Source organism: Talpa occidentalis, unplaced genomic scaffold (assembly GCF_014898055.3).
Source record: "Talpa occidentalis isolate TD23 unplaced genomic scaffold, MPIMG_talOcc4v2.1 talOcc4.12, whole genome shotgun sequence".
NCBI lineage: Eukaryota > Metazoa > Chordata > Mammalia > Eulipotyphla > Talpidae > Talpa > Talpa occidentalis.
Genome location: NW_023601212.1, coordinates 97,583,080 through 97,606,871, shown reverse-complemented (window position 1 = coordinate 97,606,871; position 23,792 = coordinate 97,583,080). Strand labels below are relative to the sequence as shown.

At 49.1% G+C, this 23,792-nt stretch overlaps 1 protein-coding gene across 3 annotated transcripts in view; it reads right to left on the bottom strand.

The window, feature by feature from the left end:
- Positions 1-23,792, bottom strand: part of GRIN2A (glutamate ionotropic receptor NMDA type subunit 2A) — a 335,998-nt gene that overhangs the window by 147,402 nt on the left and 164,804 nt on the right. For all 3 annotated transcript variants that reach the window (XM_054693848.1, XM_054693846.1, XM_054693847.1), the window contains one exon: positions 181-773. In XM_054693848.1, coding sequence (XP_054549823.1) covers positions 181-773 — 593 coding nt within the window. The remainder of the gene's footprint in view (positions 1-180; positions 774-23,792) is intronic.

Sequence of the window (23,792 nt, the reverse complement as noted above, 5' to 3'; positions counted from 1 at the left end):
TTAAAGAGAAAAGGAGATGCCACAAGAGGAAAAGGGACAGGAGAGCAGAATTAAACAAACACACACACGACATTCTCTATTTCCAGGGCCCACTTTTGATGAGTATGTGTTGCTCTCAGCTTCTAAACAAACAACAAACTCCAAGCCCACTCTGGGAAACAAGCAAATGGCCCCTCTTACTGGTGCAGGGTGTGCTGTGGGGTCTCCGGCTTCTCCGTCTGCCCATAGCAGCTGGCCTTGGCCTCGGGGATGTAGGAGAACTTCTCTAACATGGACGCTGCGGCGGTGGTTAGGATGCCCAGGCCGTCCCTCACTCTCGCCTCCAGGCTGTAGTCCCAGTCATCATAGGAGACTGAAATGAGTCCTGATGGAAACTCTTTGGGGATGAGCTCCGTGTTCCCAGACACCAAGCTGGGGACAATCCAGAAGAAATCATACCCGGTGAGGCCAAGGGAGCGGGCCTCGCTCAGAATGAGGACGGCCTCATCTTTGGAACAATAGAGCAAGATGACGGAAGAGTGGATCTTCTTCAACTGGACTTGCGTCTTTGCATCCTCGAAGGACGTATCCAGTGTAATCACATTCTGCATATCCCAGCCCACAAAGCTGTTGTCTACTGTGGTCTTGATGAAGCTGATGAATTCCCGGTAGCCAGGGAAGATGGTGGTCACCAGGGAGAAGACATGCCAGTCATAATCCTGCATGATCTTCAGCATGACCGTGGCTTGTTGCTGGATGGACGCTCCAAACTGGAAGAAGGTGGACGTCGGATCCTGCCAACAGGATAAAAGAAAGCAGAAGAGAGAATGAGGCAGAAGGCCATGTAGATACAAGCATATGTTTTATAGACTTAAAGGAGGTTCTTCTTGGAAGTGAGGGAAAATACATCACACGCTACTCATTTGCAAGCATTCCTGAGCACCTACTATACACCAGATTCTGGAACGGATGTGAGAAATACAGAAATAAAAGAGGTCCCTCAACCTGGAGCCCACAGCTGGGTACAGTGAAGGACATCTGTTATTTCACCAGCCCCTCATCTAGTCTCCTCATTTCCTCTAGTTCATCCCACCCCAACCCCCTTTCAATCCATATGGCTTCAACAGTACAGCTCTATCTGGCACCCAGGCTCATGACTGGAAAAAGAAGCCAAGAGAGTCAAAATAACTTCAGGATATGGAGACAGATTCCCGGTGACATACTTGGAGCACCTGGAGGCTGCCATACATGAAGGCATTCGTTCTGGACCCTTTAGTTATGTAAACCAAAAAGCCCCCCTAACCATTTAAATCAATCTGAGTAGGGTTTCTGTCCCTTGAACTCTAGACTCACGTGTAATATAGAGAAAAATAAATGATAGGCAGACATAGACCTCATCAATCAACAAATAGCGTTTTAAAGCTTGGGTTGATAGTGATATATAAGACAGATTATAAGATAGATACAGACATGGTCTCTGCCTTCATTGATCCAGTGGGAATTTGAGGAAGAAACCTCCATGGACTGGGAGCTGAGAGAGCCAATGTTGAAGGAGAATCCCAGTATTAGAAGGGGTATGGGCAGACATTAGTCAGAGGAGCCCCAAGGATACATCTCCAGGAAGTGGAGATAAATGCATTACGGCTCATGAAGTAGGGGAGAATGAGATGATTTGCAGAGTTCAGCAGGAACCCCATCATGTACAGCCTCGGGGCACTGTTGACAGGCTGAGATTCTATTCTGAGCTGGAAAGTGACATGATCACCTGCATTGGGTTAAAGAACCTCTAAGAGACCCAACATCTCCCCAAGTCCACAAGTCAGCATATGATTATGAGAACAAATTTCCATTCAGAAAGGGCAGGTGTTGCATACAGCAACTGATGGACCATCTTCTCACCTCCCAACTCACCTCTCGATCCTACAGAGATGCGTGTTGTCACGGGCAACTGAGGCTCAAATGGTCATGTAGCTACTGAGCATCTGTCTCGTGCTCTGGGGCTACATCCAGTCCCCTTCCAACACACAACCACAGCCTTCCTGGAGTCATGAAGAGCTTTAGACAGCAGGTGCTTAAACCATGCTGTGGACAGGTCGGCAAGGTGCAAAACTACCAGGTAAACAGGAGGTGTGCCAGGGCCTTATAGCAGAGCAGGATTTGACAAATGCTGAGATCTATTTGTTTTTTTGGGAACGGAAGAAATCCTCAAGGGTCCTTACATGGCAGCCATGCTTTCATTTTGCGTTCTGTATTTACCATGTGCATTTAACACAACTAAAACAGCAAGAAGGTGAAGATTCCTCACGTGTACGCGCGCGCGCGTGTGTGTGTGTGTGTGTGAAGAGTGGGTGATTTCATTCATGGCTTTTGGAGCAATACTTTGCAGTTCTGCATATCAATACCCTCAACAAGCCTACACTTTGCTTTCCCTGTGAGTGCTCACTGAATAAAGTTTTATCTGAATAGCCAAAAGCTATAGTTCCTCAAGATACTTTATTCTAAAATGTATGGGATGTGTGTGTGTGCGTGCGTGCGTGTGTGTGTGTGTGTGTGTGTGTGTGTGTGTGTGTAGGGGAGGAATATGAGTACAATGTGGCCTGCAGGCAGAGGGAAAAACAGGGATAAACGCCTTCTGGGCCCCTTCCAACATTATAGGACTATGAATTTTACCTAATTAAATCAATTAAAGTGGGTAACAGATTTAAAGACTTTGGATCATTATCTTTTTCCCTACAGTAGCTTTTGGAGAAATCCAATATTCTTGGATTGATTAATCATTTTAAATCACATCTCAACAAGGCTGAACTGCTCAAGGGCAGAGATTTTGCTATCCTCATGCCTCGTCCCCACAACCTGGCAGAAGGCTTGGCACGTGACCCACCAGTAAATGGAGGACGAGGGACACACGAGTGAGTGGCTGTGTGACCGCAGTCTAGGAGGAACGACCTTGCCTTGAGCATTAAGTGAAAGGGGGTCAGTCAGCACCTGAGCCTGGATTTCATACAGCTCCTGAATGTCATGTCCAAAAAATAAATAGTTCACACCATCACCCTGCCACCCTGAGGAACCACTTTCCACCCGCTGGCAAAAATACATTTTCACATTATCTTTATTGATAAGGAAGAGACTACAGAGGTCCTCCAATAAACCTCAGTAGCATCCGTAGAGCCTCACTAAACAGCATAAAGGCAACAGCATAAAGAGCCCAGCAACAGAAGCACAAGCTCCAGACAGCAAGTTCATCAGCCTCAAGCACAGTCCATGGCCTTTTGCTGACGTTCCACGGAGCAAAAGACACTTCTGGGGCATCTCAACTGAGCTCACGTCCTGTGGGTAACAGCTGGAACTTTCTGGACCAGAGTTTCTTCACCTAGGAAATGAGAGCCAGCCCACTGGACTGTGGCGAGGAAGGAGCGAACTGAAGGGAATAGGAGGCTCCCCCACTGGTGCCTGACTCCCACTGTGTGGGAGCCTCTCCACATCTTCAGCCCTCTAGGCCCCAGAGTCGTTCTAAAACCTAAGGGGGGTCCTTCTTTCAGGTCGGAAGGGGACACCTCCAGATCTGCTGACCACATTCCCTGTCCCTCCACACGCCTCCCATTTACTCTGAGCCCAAGGAGCGGAGCCGGGGCTGGCGTTCCTCACCGCAATGCACCACGTCTTGAAGAGAAAGCATCGTCGCGTGTTTCAAGGACCTCACACAGTTACCCTACTGCACTTCCCTCTGAGACTTAAACTTCAAAACCCATTATAGGCCAAAGGCACTCTATATCCCTCGGAGGGACGGGAGCGAGAAGTTATTTGCAGAACATAATTGCACAGCAAGGCAAGGAAAAGGCTCACTTTTCACCGTGGGTTTTTCTAAGGTGGTTTTATGGACTGGCAGGAGGTGACGGGGGAATCTGGCCGTGCTCCCAGGGCCCAGTGGCTGAGATGCCAGTGGCCCTTTCTTTCAAGTCCCTGAATGTTCTTCTGTCTTCCTGCATGGACAGCAGAGGCTGCCGTCTCCCGCACTCACCACCTCCTGCCAGCCCTTAGCCTACCCTCTGCGGATGCGACAGATCAGCCTCTGACCACCTTTGGCACTGGCTTCCTCAGCAGTGTGCAGCCGGGGGAGAGGAACAGATTTCAGACACCCACTTTGGTTCTGCAGCAAATGCAAACGCAGTTCTCTCCCCAGGCTCAGTGCTCTGCAGAAGATAGAACAAACTGTTTTAAACACAGAGCGAGGGAGGCAGGGGGTGTGGGAATCTGGGTATCTGCTCTCATCTCTGTAATTCAGTCCCACCATAATAACTGCGATCTCATTAGATTAGGTCTCCTGAGCTAATGTTCTAGAATGTTCCAGAGTTTGCTGAGTCTCCAGGGTGAGACCCGACTCCATGGGTATCAAGGTCTGGTGTTTAATGGAGTCTAATCCCAATTTTCATTTCACTAGCCCATGCACAAGACCATAAAGGACACCCACACCCATTACCTCTGATTCTAACTACCCAAGAGATGAGGTCTTGGAGGTGGTTATAGCCCCCATGGCTGGCGTTTCTCATAAAGACACAGGAAGAGGGGTTAAGTGATTTCTCTAAAATCCATGTGGCCCCAGCTGGCAACAGCTCAGTCACTGCAAGATGCCCTCCAGTGTCCCAGTGTTCCTTTGCACATACCACTGGCTGTCATTCCTGGCTGCACAAGAGAATCACTTAGAGAGTTACAAAAAAATACAGATGCTTGTGCCCATGCCAGTCCAAATGAGACTGAATTCCTATGACCTGAGTATATGAACCCCAAAGCTAATGTATTGTTTTTCTTTGTCTCATTGCAACAGCAAGATGTGTTATTCAAGGGAGTATCTTGAAAGCTTAACACCATGTCTGACATGCAGTAGGGACCTGATAAACATTTGGTGAGGAAATAAATGAGCTAGAAGCTCATCCCCAGGGAGCATGAGAAAACTGGTTGCTGTTGTCAACTCCGAGCCATTTTCCATAGCTTATTTTCCTTTTGTCCACCAGGGTGGGTCCCAATAAAAAGGATAACGATGCAGGTGACCCACAAAGACCAAGAGGGACTCCTTGGCAATTTGCTTTCTCCTATGAGGATCATCATGATACACTTCCTATCACTCTTACAGTGTATCAACTGTCCTTTAAAACATCTTTTATGTTTCAATGGATTAGAGCAAAAAATGTCAAACCTGATAAGCCCTAGAGTTCAGATGGATAGCTTTCTCAAATGCATATGAGCTGAATCTGTCCCACTGAGGAAACTCTATCCCATCCTCCCCCACCCTTCTCCTCCTTTATTGCCATTGTCATCCACCACCATCATCATCCGCTATCATCCACCACCACCACCACCACCATCATCCACCATCATCATATGTGCCACCCATGATCATAATCATTATCATCCATCATCATCATCCACCATCATCCACCATCATCATCTACCATCATCAACATCCACCATCATCATCAACCACCATCATCATCCACCACCATCCTCACCCTCCATCGTCAACACCCACCATCGTCAACACCCACCATCATCAACATCCACCATCATCATCAACCACCATCATCATCCACCGCCATCATCACCCACTATCATCAACATCCATCATATCATCATCCACCATAATCAGCAGCAGCAGCAGCAACAGCACCATCATCATGATAATCATCACAGTTAACATTTACTGGGCAAATCCAATACATAGTACAATGTAGTATCTCTTATTATTATCTCGGCATTACAGATTTAAGAACTCAGGCTTAAAGAATGTACCTTGCCTACATTCACAAAGTAAGTACAGGGCAGAGCCAAGATAAAAGGCCAGTCAATTTGTATCTAGAATAGAGATACTTAACTACCAGGAAACATGAATTCCAGGTAGGCAGAACATAAAATCAGTGTATATATGTTTTGAATAAACATAACTGAATCTTTCTGGAGGCATTCAACTGGAAAAGAAAATGCCCCAGAAATGGGAAACCAATGTAGACGATCTCATATTAACTGGGAATCAGTTTAGGCTGGAGTCTGGGGATGAGAGAGGAAATCATATTCAGGTGCCAATTCTCCAAAGCACATCAGCTCCATCACCTACTAACACAAATTCCACTGCAAGCAACCTCCACTCATTGGATCATTTATGAGTCTTTCAGCAGCAAATCTACCTAATGCCACCTTTCTCTGTTCTCCAAATTAGAAGTTTCATCTTAAGTTTCTGGTGATATTTTTGGTTCCCAGCTTGGGTAGAGTGGAAGGGACAAGGTAAGATAATTACAAAGAATAGCTCTGTGATTTGGAGGAGTGGACAGAACAGAGCCACCTGGAGCTACCAAGTCCTCAAATGTATCCTGGCCTGGGTTCCAAGACCGTCCTTCAAAATTACATGTAATCAATTACATTTGCTTTCAAAATATTAAATAAAAATCAAATATTTGGTTTCTCAGTCACACTAGACACTTCTTAGGAGCTCAAGAATCTTTGCAGTTGACACTCTCCCACCTTCTCCAAACCTACCCCTAAAGATGCCAATTCAGTGTATCTGGGACCGGGGCCAGGATTTTTCAATTTCCTGGTTGAGTCTAATGTACAGACAGTGTTGAAACATCAATCTAAGCTTTCAGAATCTGACCTATAGCTGTGTATCAGCTCATCTGGGGGATTTTTTTGTACCTTCAGATTTCCAGGCTCCACGCCAATCCCACTGAACCAGAATCTCCACTGAGGAGCCCTAGAATATGTGCTTTCCCTGGAATATTCTGGTGGGCAGCAAAGACTTGGTACCACTAATACCAACTTCCTTATTTTCAAGGTGAGAAAACTGAGCCTCCAGAATCTTGGAGAAATCACTCCAAATTTTTTTGGATAAAACATTGCTACAGCATGAGCAGACATGGGGTCTCTCACCTCCTAATTCGACGCTGCTGTGATGCCAGCAAGTGTGAAGTGTTTTCTACAAAGAGAATCCACAAGGCTTAGGGGTGTGGAGGAGGAACGTGGGCTGGGCTGACAGCCTGCCTGGGATCCACTTCCTACTGCATGCGAATTAGTGACATTTACCCCAAGCCTCTGTTTCTCCATCCAAGAAATGGGGATGACGATAACAGCAAGCACCTTAAAATGCTGCTGTACGTATTTTGTGAGATAATGCACACAGAGCACTTGGCATGCAGGAGGGGCAAGTTGAGTTGGCATAAGCAGCGCTAAATATGGTCGCCTGGATTGCCAAGTTCCAACTCCTACACCATGGTGCCCTGTTGGGGCCTCTGCTTCCTACTATTCCTCCTTTTGATTTTCCAGCAACTTTGTCTCCACATCCCACCTCCATCCCTGATTTGTGTGTGGTCGCCTAGCTTCTGAAAGCATGTGTCTTGCCTGCCCCTTAGATGAGAATTCTTGAGGACAAGGCGTCATGTCCTCTGAGCCCCTAGCACCACGCATTGTGATGGACTGTTGCTTTGGAAATGAAATACTGAGTAGCAGTCTGGGTCTGCAAGGCTGCCAGTGGGTGGAAAGGGAGATTAGCGGTTTAGGTACTTCAGGGGACTTGCCAGATATATTGCTCTGGGAAAAAAAAAACATCCATCTATTGATTGCCTTTCATTCATTCAACCAAGTTACCAAGCTCCCGCTCATTGGCAGTCATTGTGCCAGGGCAGTGAATCCAGGGAAGAAGGCTGCCAAAGTGAAGGTCCCGCTTTTATGAAATTTACATTTTACTGGGAGATGCAGACAAGGGAGAAGGGAATCAATAAATAGAAAGATTTAGAGGGAATCAGATGATGAAATAGTTCAGGGATGGAGCACCACTTTGGGTGCTCCGGTCTTCCACATTGGAGCTGATGAGAAGAATACCAGGCAGAGCTGAGGAAATGGAGGGTTGTAGGGAGAACCTTCTGCTTGAGAAGCAACAGTGTATGCAAAGGTAGGAAGGATCTTGGCAAGTTCAGGGAAAGAAGGAAGGTCAGAATGGCTGCTTTGAGGAGAGTGAGTTTAAGGGGGAAGGTGGTGAGAGATGAGTTAGGAGAGAAAGCAGAGTTTTATTGCAAGTACCACAAAGATCATGGTACAGGATTCAATTCCTGGGTTAGTTTTATTGTGAACAACTTCTCTGCTAAATGCATCCTTCATGTCTCCCAGCAGGGAAGTTGGGAATGGACCTGGGGCTCAGGGGATGCTGGGGTTTCATGTGAGCCAATCCTGAGATCCCCTGTGGAATTCTGTTCTATGCCACAAGAGGGGCCCAGATACTGTTTGCTATATCATGCAGTCATAGACAGTGGCCTGGCACCACTCCCCCGCCTCCTCAAGGCACTCCAGACCATGTCCCAGTCACCATCCAGAACCCAGCTCTCCCTGAAGCAAGAAATGCAATGCTGGAGGAGAGAACACACAGATGCATGTAGCTGTACTCCTTGATTCTAGTGTCTGGTTTAGGACACTCCTCTACATTCATCAGAACTGCATGATGATTGCTGCTCTTGGGTCCAAGCTGCTTTCTAGATCGTTAGCAGGGCTGGCCAAGGAGAGATGCCTGCTGTGATTCAGGCCCTTATTTCTATACAAGGGCGCAGCAAAGGCCCAATCTGGCTTCACCTGGTGCTCTGTCAACCTGCAGGTGGGCTTCCAAAAAGGGTCGTTAGTGATTATGGATTGCCTGAGGCAAGGGGCAGTCATTCTCACCTAGAAAACCAGAGGGAAATCTACCTGATCACAGATCACTGGGCCAGGCCTCTGAGGAGCTGCTAAACCCAAGTACAGGGAAACATCTTTTTCTTTTTTCTTTTTTGGCCAGTCCCAATGGTGATGGGGCTACTGGCCTTGCTGTGTGCACTTGAAATTAAGTCATTTTTTTCCCAGATTCCTTTCCCTAAAGAGGCATGAGTAACACGGACATTCATTATTCCAACACAGAGCAACCTTTGTTCCTTTATTGAAATTAGTGAATTTCACTGGCAGTCATCCTCACCTTCTCTCAGTCAAGTTGATTGGCTCACCCAATCCCCATGACATCAGCAATGAATTTAGGGGATAGGAATATAGCCCAACCTGGTCCAATCAGAGAGGCCCTCAGGATTGTAGAGAAAGCAATGGGAAAGACAGTCTCTGGTTCTGTTAGAACCTAGAAAGATGTTCATTCAGAATTTCTGGCCGCCATCCTGCCATCAGACAGTATCCCAAGAAGGAAACCACCAGCTCCAAAGGCAAAGCTAAATGACAGAGAGTCACCAAATTCTGATGTCCTTGAGGCGCACCTTGTTCAAGCCACACCTGAAGCCAACACACCCTTGTTGTCAGTCCCCATGCATGTCACCCTTCATTCCCTCATTTTGCTTGAGTGAATTTGAATTAGCTTTTCTGTCACTGGCAAGCAAAGATCCCGGACACCATGTTGGTTAGAAGAACAATGGAGAACGATGGGACTCATTCTTCATTCACCTTCTGAACTTAGATCAGAAGAAATGAAAACACATGGCGGGGACTTTCCCTTCACCAACCTTCCCTGATCTAGACAGGTCCTCTCTGGGGACGGTTTCCTCTCTCCACATATCTCCCTCCCTTCCATTCGCTCTTTGTCTACCTTTGGCTTTTCGGTGTGTTATTTTTCCTTTAATCTGCCTTTGAGTTTGGTTTCTCTCCCAAAGAGTCTGACAGCCACAGCTGCCATGACCCAGCCAGAAGACATGGCAACTTGCCACCAAGAATAATCGCTTGTCATTAAGCCACCCCAGGGAGGAGAGAGAGCAAACAGGTCCTGTTCGTTAAGTTTCCGTCGTCGCTGGCCGTCACACAGCAGGGCTGCTGCCTAGTGAAGGAGGCAGATTGATTCCTTGAAAAAGGAGTGCCTCGGGCTTCCCTATAACGCTAGGGGCTGCTCTGCTGGCAAATGCTAGAAAAGAACTGTCCTCTTCCACCCATCCCTCCACACACTCCCTATGAAAGGCCTCCAGGCAGCTCTGGAGCGGAGCCCCAGAGGAAACTGCTCCTCCCTTTGGGAATCTGACATTGATGGGATCAAAGGCACATCTGCTGGCGCCAAATGGGTAGAGGCCAAGCTTTGGCTCTTCACTGATGTCAGGGCCTCGGGCATATCCCAAGCCTCCATGTTTTTATTTTATTTTTTATTTTAATTTTGGGGTTCCGTTTCCACGCCTCCATATACGCACACGTCCCACTCACCCTCCACTCTCCAAACTACCCAGCCCAATTCCTCCATGTTTTTAAGTGGAAGGGGCGCTGGTCCCTACTTTATTTTTTTTTTAAGATTTATTTTTTATTTATACAAGTGCTGGGGTACAGGCCAGCTGCACAGGAGGGTGAGAGGATTCACTGGAGACAGAGTGGGGAACAGAACAGGCAGGCTGATGAAATACACTGCGGTGGAGCAGCGGGTGAGACAGGAGAGGTCTGCCATACCATGTGGGATTCTCGCCGGCCAGGATCAAACCCAGACTGCAGAGGCTGCGGACAGCTTCACAGTGCGGCGCTCAACAGCCTGCGCCACCAGGGAGACCCTAGTCCATACTTTAAGGAGGTTGCTGTGCTTGACGTCATGGGTATTTGCTCTGGGCATGCAGTGAGAGGTTGACCAGTGTGGCTGTGACATCGGAAAGAACCAACCACAACAACGGCCACGAGACCCACATGCCACAGCCCACCAGCACCGCATGGATGCCAGTGAGAACAGCTCTGTGCGTCTTGCCCAGGAGTCTCCTAGATGTCCGGGGTGTGTTACCGCCACACCCAGTTGCTCTTCTTGTGTGTCAGACACTGTGCTGAGAGCAGGCCGAGGACTCCTCCCTGTGTTAAAGCTCAAAGCCCTGCATCCCAGGAGGCCCCTGGGTCCTGGGCAAAGCAGCATGACCCAGCCGTCAAGCAGAGAGCTCTAGGTGCACCGAGTCCTCACACTGGCCTTGCAGGGAGGCTTTGTCTGCTCCCACTTTACAGGTGAGGAAGTTGAGGCTTCCAGAGCGGTGCCTCCTCTTTGGGCATAGAGTCACTGGGGATCTTGTTCCCCTGCAGATTCAGATTCCACGGGCGTGGACTTGGGGCAATGCAGAAGTGCTGACCAGGTCCCTGGCGGCCCTGCCGCTGCGGGTCTGCACACCAGCTCTGAGCAACACATGTCCCGGGCAAGGCCGCGCTTGCGGAGCACAGGTTCAGACCCAGGTCTGTGCCTGCATCTTCCGCCACGCAGCTAGGTGGCCCCCTTGCAGGGAAGCATAGGGTGTGACGTGTGACGCGACGCTGTCTGCCGTCTGACACCCTCACCTCTGTGTGTTTCCATCAGGGCCCCCGGCGGAGACAGCTGCGTGTCACAGCCTGTCAGGTCCATCAACGCAGCCAGCAGACAAATTCAGGGAGAGGTTGTGAGTCAGAAGGTTCTGCATGGGAGGGAAGAAGAGGGACCGCCCTGGGGTGTTGCCCCCCTCCTGCGGGTGAGCTGGAGCCACCCAGGAACCCGGAGGGCACGCGCAGTGCACATCACTCAGCCGAGCCCACGCCCTCTGTGCACGAGCACGCCCTCCCGACAGCCGCTCCGCCGCCGGCCGCCCTCCAGCGGGAGCCTGGCCTGCGCGTCATCTACAAAATGGAACCAGCGAGACTGGCAGCCTGGATGGGACCTGGGGCACCGGCGACTTGGCAGCTGACGTGCAAGAGCTCTGTGAGCTGCAAAGTGAGGGCAAATGTGCAAGCTCACAGGTATGTGGCAGCAGCCGACGCCTCCTCTCGCCCCTTCCCTCTCCACCCCACGACGGTCCTAGAACACGCTGCCCAGGCCTCCACTGTCTGCCTCCTCACCAGGTATTTTAAATGTCTGTGTAGAGACCTGCCTCCCGGGGCCTGGACTGATGCTAACGCATCTCCCGGCAGCGGCACCCAGGCCAGCTCCGCATAGACGCTGGCACCCAGACCTCCTGCCTGAGAGTCTAAGTAAGCAGAGTAGGAATGAATGAATGAATGAATGAATGAATGAAGTGGGTTGTGGGCATGAGAGAGTGAAGGAAAGAGTGAATGAATATTCAGGGAGCGAGAGAGGCGGAGTTGGGCCCGCGTATGGGGTGGGGAGGGGTACACACCGGCGTGGTGTGAGTGTGAGGGATGAGGGGGCTGGGGGGCACCGAGTGTCTAAAGTACAGAAATCCTTTTACCCAAACTCTCAGAATCTGAAGGCAGGAGAGAAACATGGGCTGTGGTTTTCCTCTGGCCTGAACTCGCGCTGCTTGTTCCCCAGAACTTAGAGGCCAAACGGACTCAGACACCAGGTAGCTCCTCTCCCCAGACCCAGGAGGGGGGCTGAGTCCGACCAGAACTGTGTCCTGGATGCTGTCAGAGCAGGTCAGGTCACCCTGGACTGGCTGTTCCCTCCCTGACCCCGATCTCATTCCTGGGCCCTGGGCCTGCCCGCCCCTCCCGACCACAGAGCCTCGGCCCGGAGCCAGGCCTTGAGGGCCACATGTGCGGGGTCACGTAGGGCGCGCCCAGGCCAGGCACATCCGCGGAGCCAGAGCAGGCCAGTGTCGCCAGGGGCTGGGGAGGAGAGAGTATGGGGAGAGACCCCTAATGGGCACAGCATTTCCATTTGGGGTGATGAGAAAGTTCTGGAAGTGGAGAATGGTTGCATAACAGTGTGAATGGACTTCATGCCCCTGAATGGTACACTTTGACGTGGTTACACTGGCAGGCCTTATGCTATGTACATACATGCACAATAAAAAATCCCCAGATGAAAAAAAATGGATGAATAAAGCAAGCAAGGCCTGCAGCTGAGACTGGATGCTTCCAGGTCCCTGCAGTCTTAAGGTGGTGGTGGGGGATGGTCCTCAGGGTGTCCTGGAGCTTCCCGTGGCCTGAGGGGCTGGTGCAGCTGGGGGTCTGGTAGAAAGCAGCCTCCAGGAGTCTTCCAGGACAAAGGCAGCAGCTACCCCCCACCCCTGGGCGGGGAGAAGGCACTGGGGGCTGTGGCGTGAGTGGTGGGGACAGAAGTTGCTCCTCAGAGGGATTGGACACATGGACAAAATGCAAGGAGTAAAGGAGAAAGTGAAGGGACCCCGAGTTTCCAACCAAACTGGCTTCCCTCAAACACAGAAGTGGGGGGTGGGGGGCGGTGGGCAGAGACAAGCCCGTGATGCAGGCTGAGACTGCCTCCAGGCTCCTCCTCGCACCCTCCGCGGCCCCCTCCCGGGTCCTCCAGGCCTCTCCTCCTGTGCTGGACGGAGAAAGGAGCGCAAGAAAACGCAGGCGTCCAGACGCCCCGAAATAGCTCCCGACAGGCTAAAGGAAGCCGAAGTGAGCGTCTGCCTTTTTGAAGGATTCCAAAACACATGCAAGCAGCGCCCCTTCTAGGGTGAAGAACGGGGTTCTTTCTTTCTTCTCTCTGGACCCCCCTTTTCTCTGCAGAGGAGTCACTGTCGCTCCTCAGAGAACAGAGAGGGAGAGACACCGACACGGCCCATGGACCCCAGATGGGAGGGCTGTCTCGCCACTGCCCTCCTCGGGGTTCCCTCCATGCCCTGTCGTGAGAACAGGACAGGAGGCCGCACGTGGAGCCACAGAACACTCTGGGCCTCGCTCCTCGCCAGGCGGCGGCGGTGCCCCTTCTTCCACGGCAAGGGGACCCCCTGGCAGAGGACCCCGCTCTCTCCAAGCTTTTCATCGCTGGCAAGTGAAACTTTCAGACCATGCATTGGAAAAGCAGGGGCGTCGCAGGGACTGACGAGTGTGTCCACCCCACACTCAGACTCATGCCTCGGGGGAGCCAGCCAGGTTGTGGGGCGAGCCTGGGACTCCACAGCCAAGTCCTCCTCGCTCCAGGCCTGTGTCCTGCGTGGACATGGCCTCGCTGAGCGACAGGCGTACAGCAAGCGGCATGAGGCTGGCTCCGAGGTTAGGCACAGTTGTCACGAGGTCCCCCTCGTCCGGGATCAGGATGCCTTTATCCCGCAGGCTGTCTGATTGGGGTTGGGGGTGCGGACTGATTAGTAAGTCCTTGCACTCAGTTGCTTGAGTCAAAGAGAGGGTTTCATCCTCTCGACAGCCTGAGTTGCCTCCACTCTGGCACTGACCACTCAGCGGCAGAGGGCCCTTGGGACAAACGCCACAAACCAGAGACAACAGCAGGCCTGGGTCCTGTCGCCTCTGTGGGCTTCTCTCAAACCACACGCTGCCTGGCCTCCCCCACCAGCTGCTGTGGCCCTCGGGACCCCTTGTGCTGACCACAGGCCTTTGCTTATGCTGTTCCATCTGCCTGGACTGTTCCCTCCTCACGCTAACTCCTGTTCATCCTTCTTTCATTGTTGGATCATCAGTTTTCGGATGCTTTCCCTGACCTCCTGGATTAGGCACATGTTCTGCTTTATGCTCTCCCCTGTATTTTCATTGCACGTGATGTGCTTGTGAACCAACATTTATTCACGGGCATCTCTCCACCCTGGAACATACACTCCATAAAGACAGCAGCTCTGTATGACGTTTTGTTTCACAAGTTCAGCTTTGATTCATTAATTACAAAGAGTCCAGGACACAGAGGGGCCGAGCCAGTTGGATTTGGGGTTTTGTTTTGGTTTTCTGGCTTGTTTTGATGGAGATTAGGAATCTAGCCCTAGAGTGTCAGATTGAATTAGCTCCCCGATTACAAACCAACAAGGGTGACCTGTAACTCAGATGCTTTTTCCATTCAACCTGAGCAGGCCAGGAAGCTTAGTAGGCTGCCAGATCTTTGGGCAAAATGCCCCCTGGCTTGGGCACCTTGCTGACAGTCTCTGCCAGGCCTCAGGGGCTGCTTCCCATCACCATTTCCTTGTCACCCCTTGAAGTTGCCATAGGTGCTTGAGGGTTTTCTTCCTTCAGCTGATGGTAAAGACACAAAACTATTCCTAGAGGCTTGAACCATTGTTCCTGGCTGCTCCTGGGGAATATGGGGGTTGGGGACACTGAGGTTGGTGCCAGGAGTCTGGGGCAGTGATGGGCTTTCTTCGAGCATGACTGACACTCAAGTGAGGAGCCTGAATATAACCCATTGGCCTGCGGGATCTGTTGTCTGTCTTCCATTTTTTTGTTGTTATTTTTTCTTTTCTTTCTTTTTTTGATTCTTGCTCTAACTCCTACATTTTTAAAGCTTCCACTAATGAGCAACTTAATACCCATATTTAAAAGCCAATAGGAATAAAATAGCAGGATCTCAGGGATTCTGGACAGGTTCTCTCATTTCTGAGCTATGTGTTTGGAGAGTGGCTTCAACTCACTGAAACTCAGGCCCTCTTTTCCTCCCGGGATGACAAACAGCACCAGCCTCCCCGACTTCTTGGAGCTACACCAAGGACCAGATGTCAAGTGCCACTTGTGTCTCTCTTTAATTCATTCACTCGCCCTAGTATTTATTCATCTCTGTACAGGAGGTGCTAAGCTGGAGGCTGGGATCCAGGGGTGAACAGAACAGGCTTAGAACCTGCACCCACAGAACTTATGGTCCTGACGAGGGAAGACAGCCATCAACAAAGAGCCACACAAATGGAAAACTGCTACTGACATTCAAATTTTACAAGAAAAGTTTATGGTGTTTTAAGAAGCCTCAGTGGGGGAAAGTGAATAATCTAGATGGTGAATGATTTCCCTGAGGAAGGGATGCTGGAGTAGGAGTTACCTTGGCAAAGAGGAGAGGAAAAAATGGTTCCTGTGAGGAGGGAGCATCATGTGCAAAGGCCCTGTGGCAGAAGGCAAGTGTGATGGTCCGAAAGGAAGCCACAGGGCAGGGTGGGAAGACACTTTCTCTGCTTGTAAAATGCATTTGTGTTCCTTTAGACATAGAGAACAGGCTATTACCTTTCTCTCATCTCTCAGTTGCCCAGGGAACTTTTCACAGTTTCTATTTAATCTCTTTCAATAATTCCCTGGCTGCTAATCAGAGAAAAGGTGCTAATTACCTTATTAGCACTCCCCTGCTTCTCCGTGATCACAAAATGCTCCCAACTTCCTCCACAGTGGGATCATGGCTGGTCTGTCACTCTGGCCTGTGTGCCCAACCCAACCCCAGAACTGTTCTCAGCTAGAGGGGCCAGGGCACCCTGCTATAAGACTGGATTTGCACTCACAGGGGAGAGGCATTAGGAACTGCCTGTAGTCACCCAAAAATGGGGGCTGCAAGGTAGAGGTGCCAACCCAGGGCTTCACTCTTGCTGAGTGACAGCCACTGTCAGCCCCCGCTGTGGGCCAGCCAAAGAGGAGCAGGGTCTTTCACTTCTAAAAGCACTCCTCAGACTTGGGTCCTTCAAGGAACCTTCTTTCCCTTCCTTTGTGAAACCCCAATTCACCATGAAAGACATTACCAGGAACAAAGATGCAATCTTCAGCTGGCTCTGCCTCCACGCCCCGAGCAGCAGAAATGAGGCAGATACAAACCCTGGTGGCCATTTCCTAGAGGAGAGGAGACTGCTGGAATGACGTCATCAGGCCATGCCTAGAGATGATGTCATTCCTGGAGATGGGGCCAAGATCCCCAGTCAAGGAAAGGGGCCAGGGATGGAGCAATCTCAACTCCTCTCTGCTATGTGACTTATGAGCCAGAAGATGCAACCGAAAGGGCTGCAGAGAGGCCCCCTGAGAGCTGCTCTGCAGACCCAGGCAGGTTAGCATCACAGGAAGCTCCTCCTGGAGGCTGCCAGCAACCACACTCACAGGTGCCAGAGTGTGACATGGGTCACCCTCAGGAGTGGCACCTGCCAATAAGGTGAAAATTCTCCCCCAAGGGATTAGTTGGCTCATTTGTCACATTTTTGCACCCCGAGTCTCTCCTCCCCATTACACCAGGAAGAAGAGTGGTGAACTGCACTCCAGCTCTGCTGTCTTCAAGCTGGGTGACTTTGGGCAAGTTGTTTAACCTCTCTGTGCCCTGGTTTCCTCCTCTGGAAACAGAAATGACAACTGTAGCTTCTGTACAGGAGATGCTGAGGTTTAAAAGTTGCACTGATGTAAAAGCCCCTGGCACAAGGAAGCCCTCCCCATACTTTTATTGTCATGACTGTTGTCAGTAACGTCACCCGTCCTCCCTGAACCTGCTTCTTCCTCCTTAAATGCTGACTTGCCACATGGCTGTGGCTCCCCCTTGCTGATCTGGGCAATGTTCAGCCTCTAAACCCTTCCTTGGCACCAAACAGGATTGTGAGCTATCAACCTTATTACTGACTGCTCCTCATACGTACCACACATTCACACCCATTTGCATAAACCCACACTCATTTACACAAACACACTCATTTGCACAAACTCACACTCACACACTCACACAAATCCCCCTGCTGCACTGTTTTTACCCACAGTCTCTTAAGACCCTATTTCTGTTGATTTCTTTCTGTGTGGTCAACCCAAGCTATGGCTCAGGAATCTGTATTTCTAATGAAATTTGTGAAACATTTGGTTCACAGGGTATGGAAATCTCTTGCCAAAATGAACTATCAAGAATGAACTATCAAGATGACCGTATGTGGCTACAAGGCTTAAAGGCCATAGCAGAGCCCAAGCTCCTTGACGGCTGGAATTAGGACTCGGAGAGCTTCATACAGGTGCTCAGTGACTATCTAAAGCATGAATTTCCCCCAACAGATTATAGCATCCAGACAGGCGTGCCTTGTTCATGGTTGTTCAAAAAATATATGCTGAATGTGTGAGTGAGTGGAGAAGAATTGGTCTGGAAAAGACACAGAAAGAGAATGGTGCTGATTTGTGTTGAAACAGGTGGACATTCAGTGCACACCCAGAGCTCTCATTTTACAACCACCTTTTCCTAAGGCCACTGAAAAACTCCTAGGAGTCTCTGTTGGGGTGAGGTCTGGCTCTCGGCTGCCCTTGAGTATTTGTTTCCATTCAAATGTTTGGTTTGGAGTGCCCCGGAGAAATGACACATCTGGGCCAGAGCAACAGGCTGCATTTGCCTTCATCTGCTGCCATGAACTGAATTGGCCTCAAGTGATTCACAGCCCTCCTGGAAACATCTTCCCCAACCTCCTGAGCGATACAAAAGGCTGACTCCTCTGGGCCTCCCTGGTGGCACAAGGGATTAAGATGTAACCTGTGAAGCTGTCCACAGCCTCTGCACCATGAGTTCGATCCCCAGCAGGCCAGGGAGCTACCCACATGGCGCAGCAGACCTCTCCTGACTTACCTGCTGCTCCCCTCAGCAGTGTATCTCAGTTGACCTGCCTGTTCTGTTCCCTACTCTGTCTTTGGTGGGGCCTCTCACTCCCCACACCTCTGGCCTGTACCCCAGTTCTTGTATTCATAAATAAGTAAATCTTTTTTAAAAATTCATTAAAAAAAAGGCTGACTCCACTTGTCCAGCCCTGACCAGCCCTCATCCCCGTCCCATGGTTGAGGTAACCTGACATCACCCCTCTTGCAATTCCTTGGGCTTGCACATCCCCAGGAGTGCTCAGAAGCAGTTCTGCTGACTCTAAAAACCAAGTCATGGCATTCAGGCTTTGGAATCCCTTCATCTATCTGCCAAGCAAGCCTCATTAGTATTTAAATATGCAGCCCGAGCTCTCCAAACTCGAGGTCTGAACTCCTCACCTGGATGATGGATTTCAGGAGTCTGTGCTCCCGTTTGTTACACGGGATTCCCACTGTGCAAATGTGAGGAGTCCACGGACTCTGCCGAAAACAGTTAATGGTGTTCTTGTGGGTTTCTATCTTTAATGATTTAAAAAATGGCCCAGAGCTAACCTAGGTCTCTATGAAAGGCACATGATCCAGCAATGTCAACACTCTAAGGGGAGATGTTGCGGCTTCTTGGCTATGATGTAACCAAGCTGCCTCAAGGAGGGGACAGCCCAGGGCACAGAATGGAAGCTCTGCACGTGCCCTCCATGCAGGAGGGACTCAATAAATAATGCCCATAAACAACAGCTGAATGAACAGTGAATAAAATACATCACAGCCAATGAGAGTCCAACATTGAAAAGTGACACGAAAAAGATAGGATTTTGTACTTGTACATGATCATAATTATATTAAACAAACTCTATATACAAAATCACACAAGAAGGTAACATGTCTAAAAATACGAATACTGGTTTCCTGGGGTGAGGGAACATGGATGCCTTTTTGTTTTCTTCCTTCTGCTTTTCCGTACTTCTCAACTTTTCTATAATTTACCTGTGTTCTCTTAATAAAGGAAAAGTCATTTAACATTAAGAATAGCCCAGACAGGTGAGGAGAACATAATTCTTTGGCATCAAACAGTCCATCAATCGTTTGACTTGGGCTGGACATGTAAGTTTCTTGGTCTCAGTTTCCTGATTTAGTTACTAGAGACAATAAACATTTGCCATTCACATCAGTTGTTTTTACTTCTATGAGATCATGCATGTAACATGCTTGGTACTCCGGTGCCTGGTACCCAGCAGACATTCAGCAGCCATTGGGTAGAGATGCACTCATTCATGTTCTCATTTATTTGTTGGCCCTTTGTCAAGTCTCTCCAACATTCCAGGAGGCACTGTCTTGCTTAAGCCCACAAGGAGGACATTCTGAACCAAAACTACCAGGCATGGTGCAGATGTTAATAAGAAGCCATCATCCAAAAGACCCATCCTCTGGACTGCAGGCTCATCTCCTAGTATGGGGTTGGGGGGTTGGGTCTCTGGTGGAATGCAGAGGAAGAGCTTTCTACACTCAACATTTTGAACGAACCTCAAAAACATGCTAAGGGAAAGAATGCAGCCACAAAACAGTGCACACTACACAACTCCATTTAGAACAGAATGGGACAGAAATGCTACAGAAAACTCGAGAACAGTCAAGTAATCCATGGTGATTGAATTCAAAGCAGTAGTTATCTGGGAATTGATGGAGAGGAAGTAAAAGAGAACTTTCTGGGTATGGGAAGTGTTCTGTATCTTGATCAGGTGTGATCTCACGGCTGCATGTACAAAAATCCATTAAGCTGTGCACTTAAGATGTTTCATCGTGCTTATGTCAGTAACACCTCCATCAAGTACTGCTGAAAGTAAATAAAAGGCTTCAAACAATTACTACAGCTTTATTAGTTCTTAGTCTGTATATTTACTGAGAACCTGCTATTTGTTAATTCATCCATTTGACAGATATTGATTATGTACCTACTGTGTGCTAGGCACTGTCCTCGGCATTGGAATATTGCGGTGATGGGCAATGTCCCTGCCCTCGTGGGGCTGGCATTTCAGTAAGCTGCCTGCAGATACCTTGCCACATCCTGGTAAAGAGAGGTGCTCCAGGCAGGAATGGTCCCCCCACATACTGGTCCATGCCTTACTGAGTGGCAAGTGTGGCTGTGGATTTCTTTGGTCCTACTGATGCCCAGGAGAGGGACCCTGTGATCTGATTGTGAACTTGGAGACACGACACAGAGCCTGAGAGTTGAAGAACATAGCAGAGCTTCCAGATGGACCTTTGGAGGGGCCCATAGTATCCTCAGAGGCAAGAGAGAAAAGCACAGCTTCACAAACCAATCTGAGCAGCTCAGGGACCCACAAGGAGTTTGACCCTGGACACTAACGTGGTGTCCAGTCCTGGGTCCTCCACTGGATAAACATGTGACCTTGTGCCGTTACTCAGCCCTGGATTCCTCTTTCTAAAACATGACTAGAGTCAGTGGTGGCCTCACAGGGGTCTTCCGAAGACTTGATAAGCTCAACCAGGGTGTACTGGTTTCTTCTTGTTGCTGTAACAAAGTACCACAAACTGGCAGTTTAAACAATACAAGCTTATTGTCTTACAGTTCTGAAGGTCAGAAGTCTGGACAGGGTCTCAGTGAGTGAAAATTAAAGTGTTGGTAGGATGCCTTCCTTTCTAGAGGTTCAGGAGAGAATCTGTTCCCTGGTCTTTTCCAGTTTCTGGAGGCCACTTGAGTTCCTTGACTCTTGGCTCCTTCCTCCACCATCAAAGCCAGCATTGAGGCATGTGACACTTCTTGGTTTTCACATCCTTCTCTGACCACAACCTGGAAAGGTTCTCCATGTTTAAAGACTCATATAAGTTGGCCTAGCTGGGTAACCCTGGATAATCTCTCCATCGCAAGATCCTTAACCTTAGTCACCAAAGCCCTTTGTGCCATGTCAAGTAAGAGATTTCACAGTTTAGGGCACATCCATCTTTGGGGAGCCATAAATGTGCCTACCGTCATAGTAGCACTTAACACGATGGCTGGTTTCTGCAATGTGCCCAGATGGGTCATGCTCTGAGATTACTATCCTATCATCACAACAGACTCGAAGAGTATGATCAGGAGATGCACAGCCTCTGGGACCAGGAGGCAAGCAAATCTGGACCAAGTGAGTTGTAAACTGAGAATACTCGATCTTAAGAAAATGCTTTCCAAAATACACAAATCTAGAGTTTCCATTTGGATAAAAGTTTCTAATAAAGTAAGACTTTCTCCCTAAACATGATCTGTTGCCTACTCCTGTGCTGGCAGAAGAAACACTGCTCAGTGTTTCAGCATTTCCATACCAACAGCTAGAACAGATTCCTCTCCTAACCCTCTGTGCCGTATCAGCCAGCTGGTCTGGTCTGACTCATAAATGGCTAGAGCCTGGTGGTGGGTGACAAGAGCTCTGTAAACCATTTGCAAAGATCTCCCAGCAAATGGTGGGGTGGAGCCCAAAATGCTGCCAAAAGTTGCTTCAACTTCATTAAAAGTTGGGCAGCTTAAAAGCCAGGAAATTAAACACAAAGCATATTGGACTGGGCTATGGAACAGAGAGGTTTTTTGATATTGGCTAGTAAACTCTCCCCCCATCTTAACAGTACATTGCCATCGATTACCCATGCTTATCATTCTCCATACCCCAAGTGATGAGTTCTTAAGTTCCATGAGAGCAAGGAGCTTGCCAGAAAATCAGCCGTCAACCTTCCGTACCTCATTCACTGTCTAGCACACAGTTAGGACCCAATAAAAAGTGTTGCAATAAAGAATGGGTGGGTGGGTGGATCAGTGGTGAGAGGATGGGCAGATGGGCAGATGGATCGGTGGAAGGATGTATGGATGATGGATGGATGATGGATGAAGGGATGGAGGGATGGATGGATGATGGATGGATGGATGGATGGATGGATGGATGGATGGATGGATGGATGGATGGATGGGTAGGTGGATGGATGGATGGGTGGATGGATGGATGGATGGATGGATGGAAGGATGGTGAATGGGTGGGTGGGTGGATGGATGGATGGGTGGATGATGGCTGGATGGATGGTGAATGGGTGGGTGGGTGGATGGACAGATGGATGGACAAATAGAGAATGAGTGATAGGAAGATGAGCAAAGCAGGATTGCAACCTGTAGTGATATTTAGATTCTAAAGTAGGATTGACAATATATGGTCCATCAGCCAAATTCACCCCCACAGCCTATTTTACATATGGCCCCAAACACAGCCACATTCATTCCTTAATGTGTTGTCTGTGTTTTTTTTTCCTGCTTCAGCAGCAGAGCATGTACCTTCTTTGTCTGCCAAGCCTAAAAATATTTATTATCTGGCCCTTTACTGAAAATGTTTACTGATCCCTGCTGTATGGGATATCATGGTATCTTGGAATAATCTTTGGACTTTTTTTAAGTCTGTAGCTTCTTAGGCCCAGGATATGATTTTAACTAGTTTCCCAAAATTTGGGCATGCTTCCACTAACAAAGGTGATCTGATTTCACTGGAGCAGGGTTCTGGATAAAACTAAAATCAGCCCAAATACTTGCTATGACACAGACGGACAGCCCTGCTGCCAGAGTTCCTGACTCAAGAGAACTAATCTGGACCTGAGAATGTGGACTTTTTGGTCAAGTCCCCATGTGGCACTGATGTTGCTGCTCTGGGGACCACACTTTCGGAAGCACTTCACAAGGGTAACCCAGCACCCTGCTTTAAAGCCACAAGTGGCTTTCTACTTGTAAGCAGTAGATTTTAGATTGAGTCTGTCCCACATTTTGAAATGTGGCAATGAAGAACATGAACTATGAACACATCAGGAGGCTGAAGCAGCCACAGAAAGGCCCTTGGGGAGAGTGGCTAAAACAGGCTCCTATGGTGTTTCATCACCTACATTGCAGACCTTCATCTAGCATGTCACTCAACTCCAGAACAACCTCGTGGGAAGACATTTTTATTACCACAAGATCCTCACTCTGCTTTTGCAAGAGCAAAGGAGGCTCTGCGGGGTCCAAGGTAGAGTAAATTCCTTTCCCCTTCACTCCACCCACTGTCCAGCGCAAGCTCTCTGAGCCCTGTCTGGCTGCTTCCTTCTCTTCTCTCCTTATCTACCCCAGCTTCCCTTCTACCAACTCTTTGGCATTTGACCTCAAATGTGCCCAAGAATCTCCTACTGGTCATGACTTCTCTTTCCACTGGAATGTCCAAGCATTCCACTGTGCTTCTGTATCCAAATAACTGAGCATCTGTGGTGCATCAAAGGCCAGTAAAACTCAACTAATGCTAAAACTACCCTTGTCACCCACCACCTGCGCCTGCTCAGTGAATGATACATCAAGCCAAGGGCTCTGCAGACAAGAAACCCCAGCAGGGGTTCTAGGCAAAAGTGACTGTGCACTCCAGAGGATGTCGGCAATCACTGGAGATAGGTTCAGTTGTCAAAGTTTTGGAGGTGCTACTGGTATCTGTGGGTTTCTCACACCCAATGGCTGTTATGAAGAAAACAACAAGTGTTGGTGAGAATATGGAGAAAAGGGAACCCTTGTGCACTGTGGCAAATTTATGAAGCCCAAATGTATGGGAAGAACAGAGGTCCCTCAAAAAGTTAAAAACCGAATGCCCCTATGA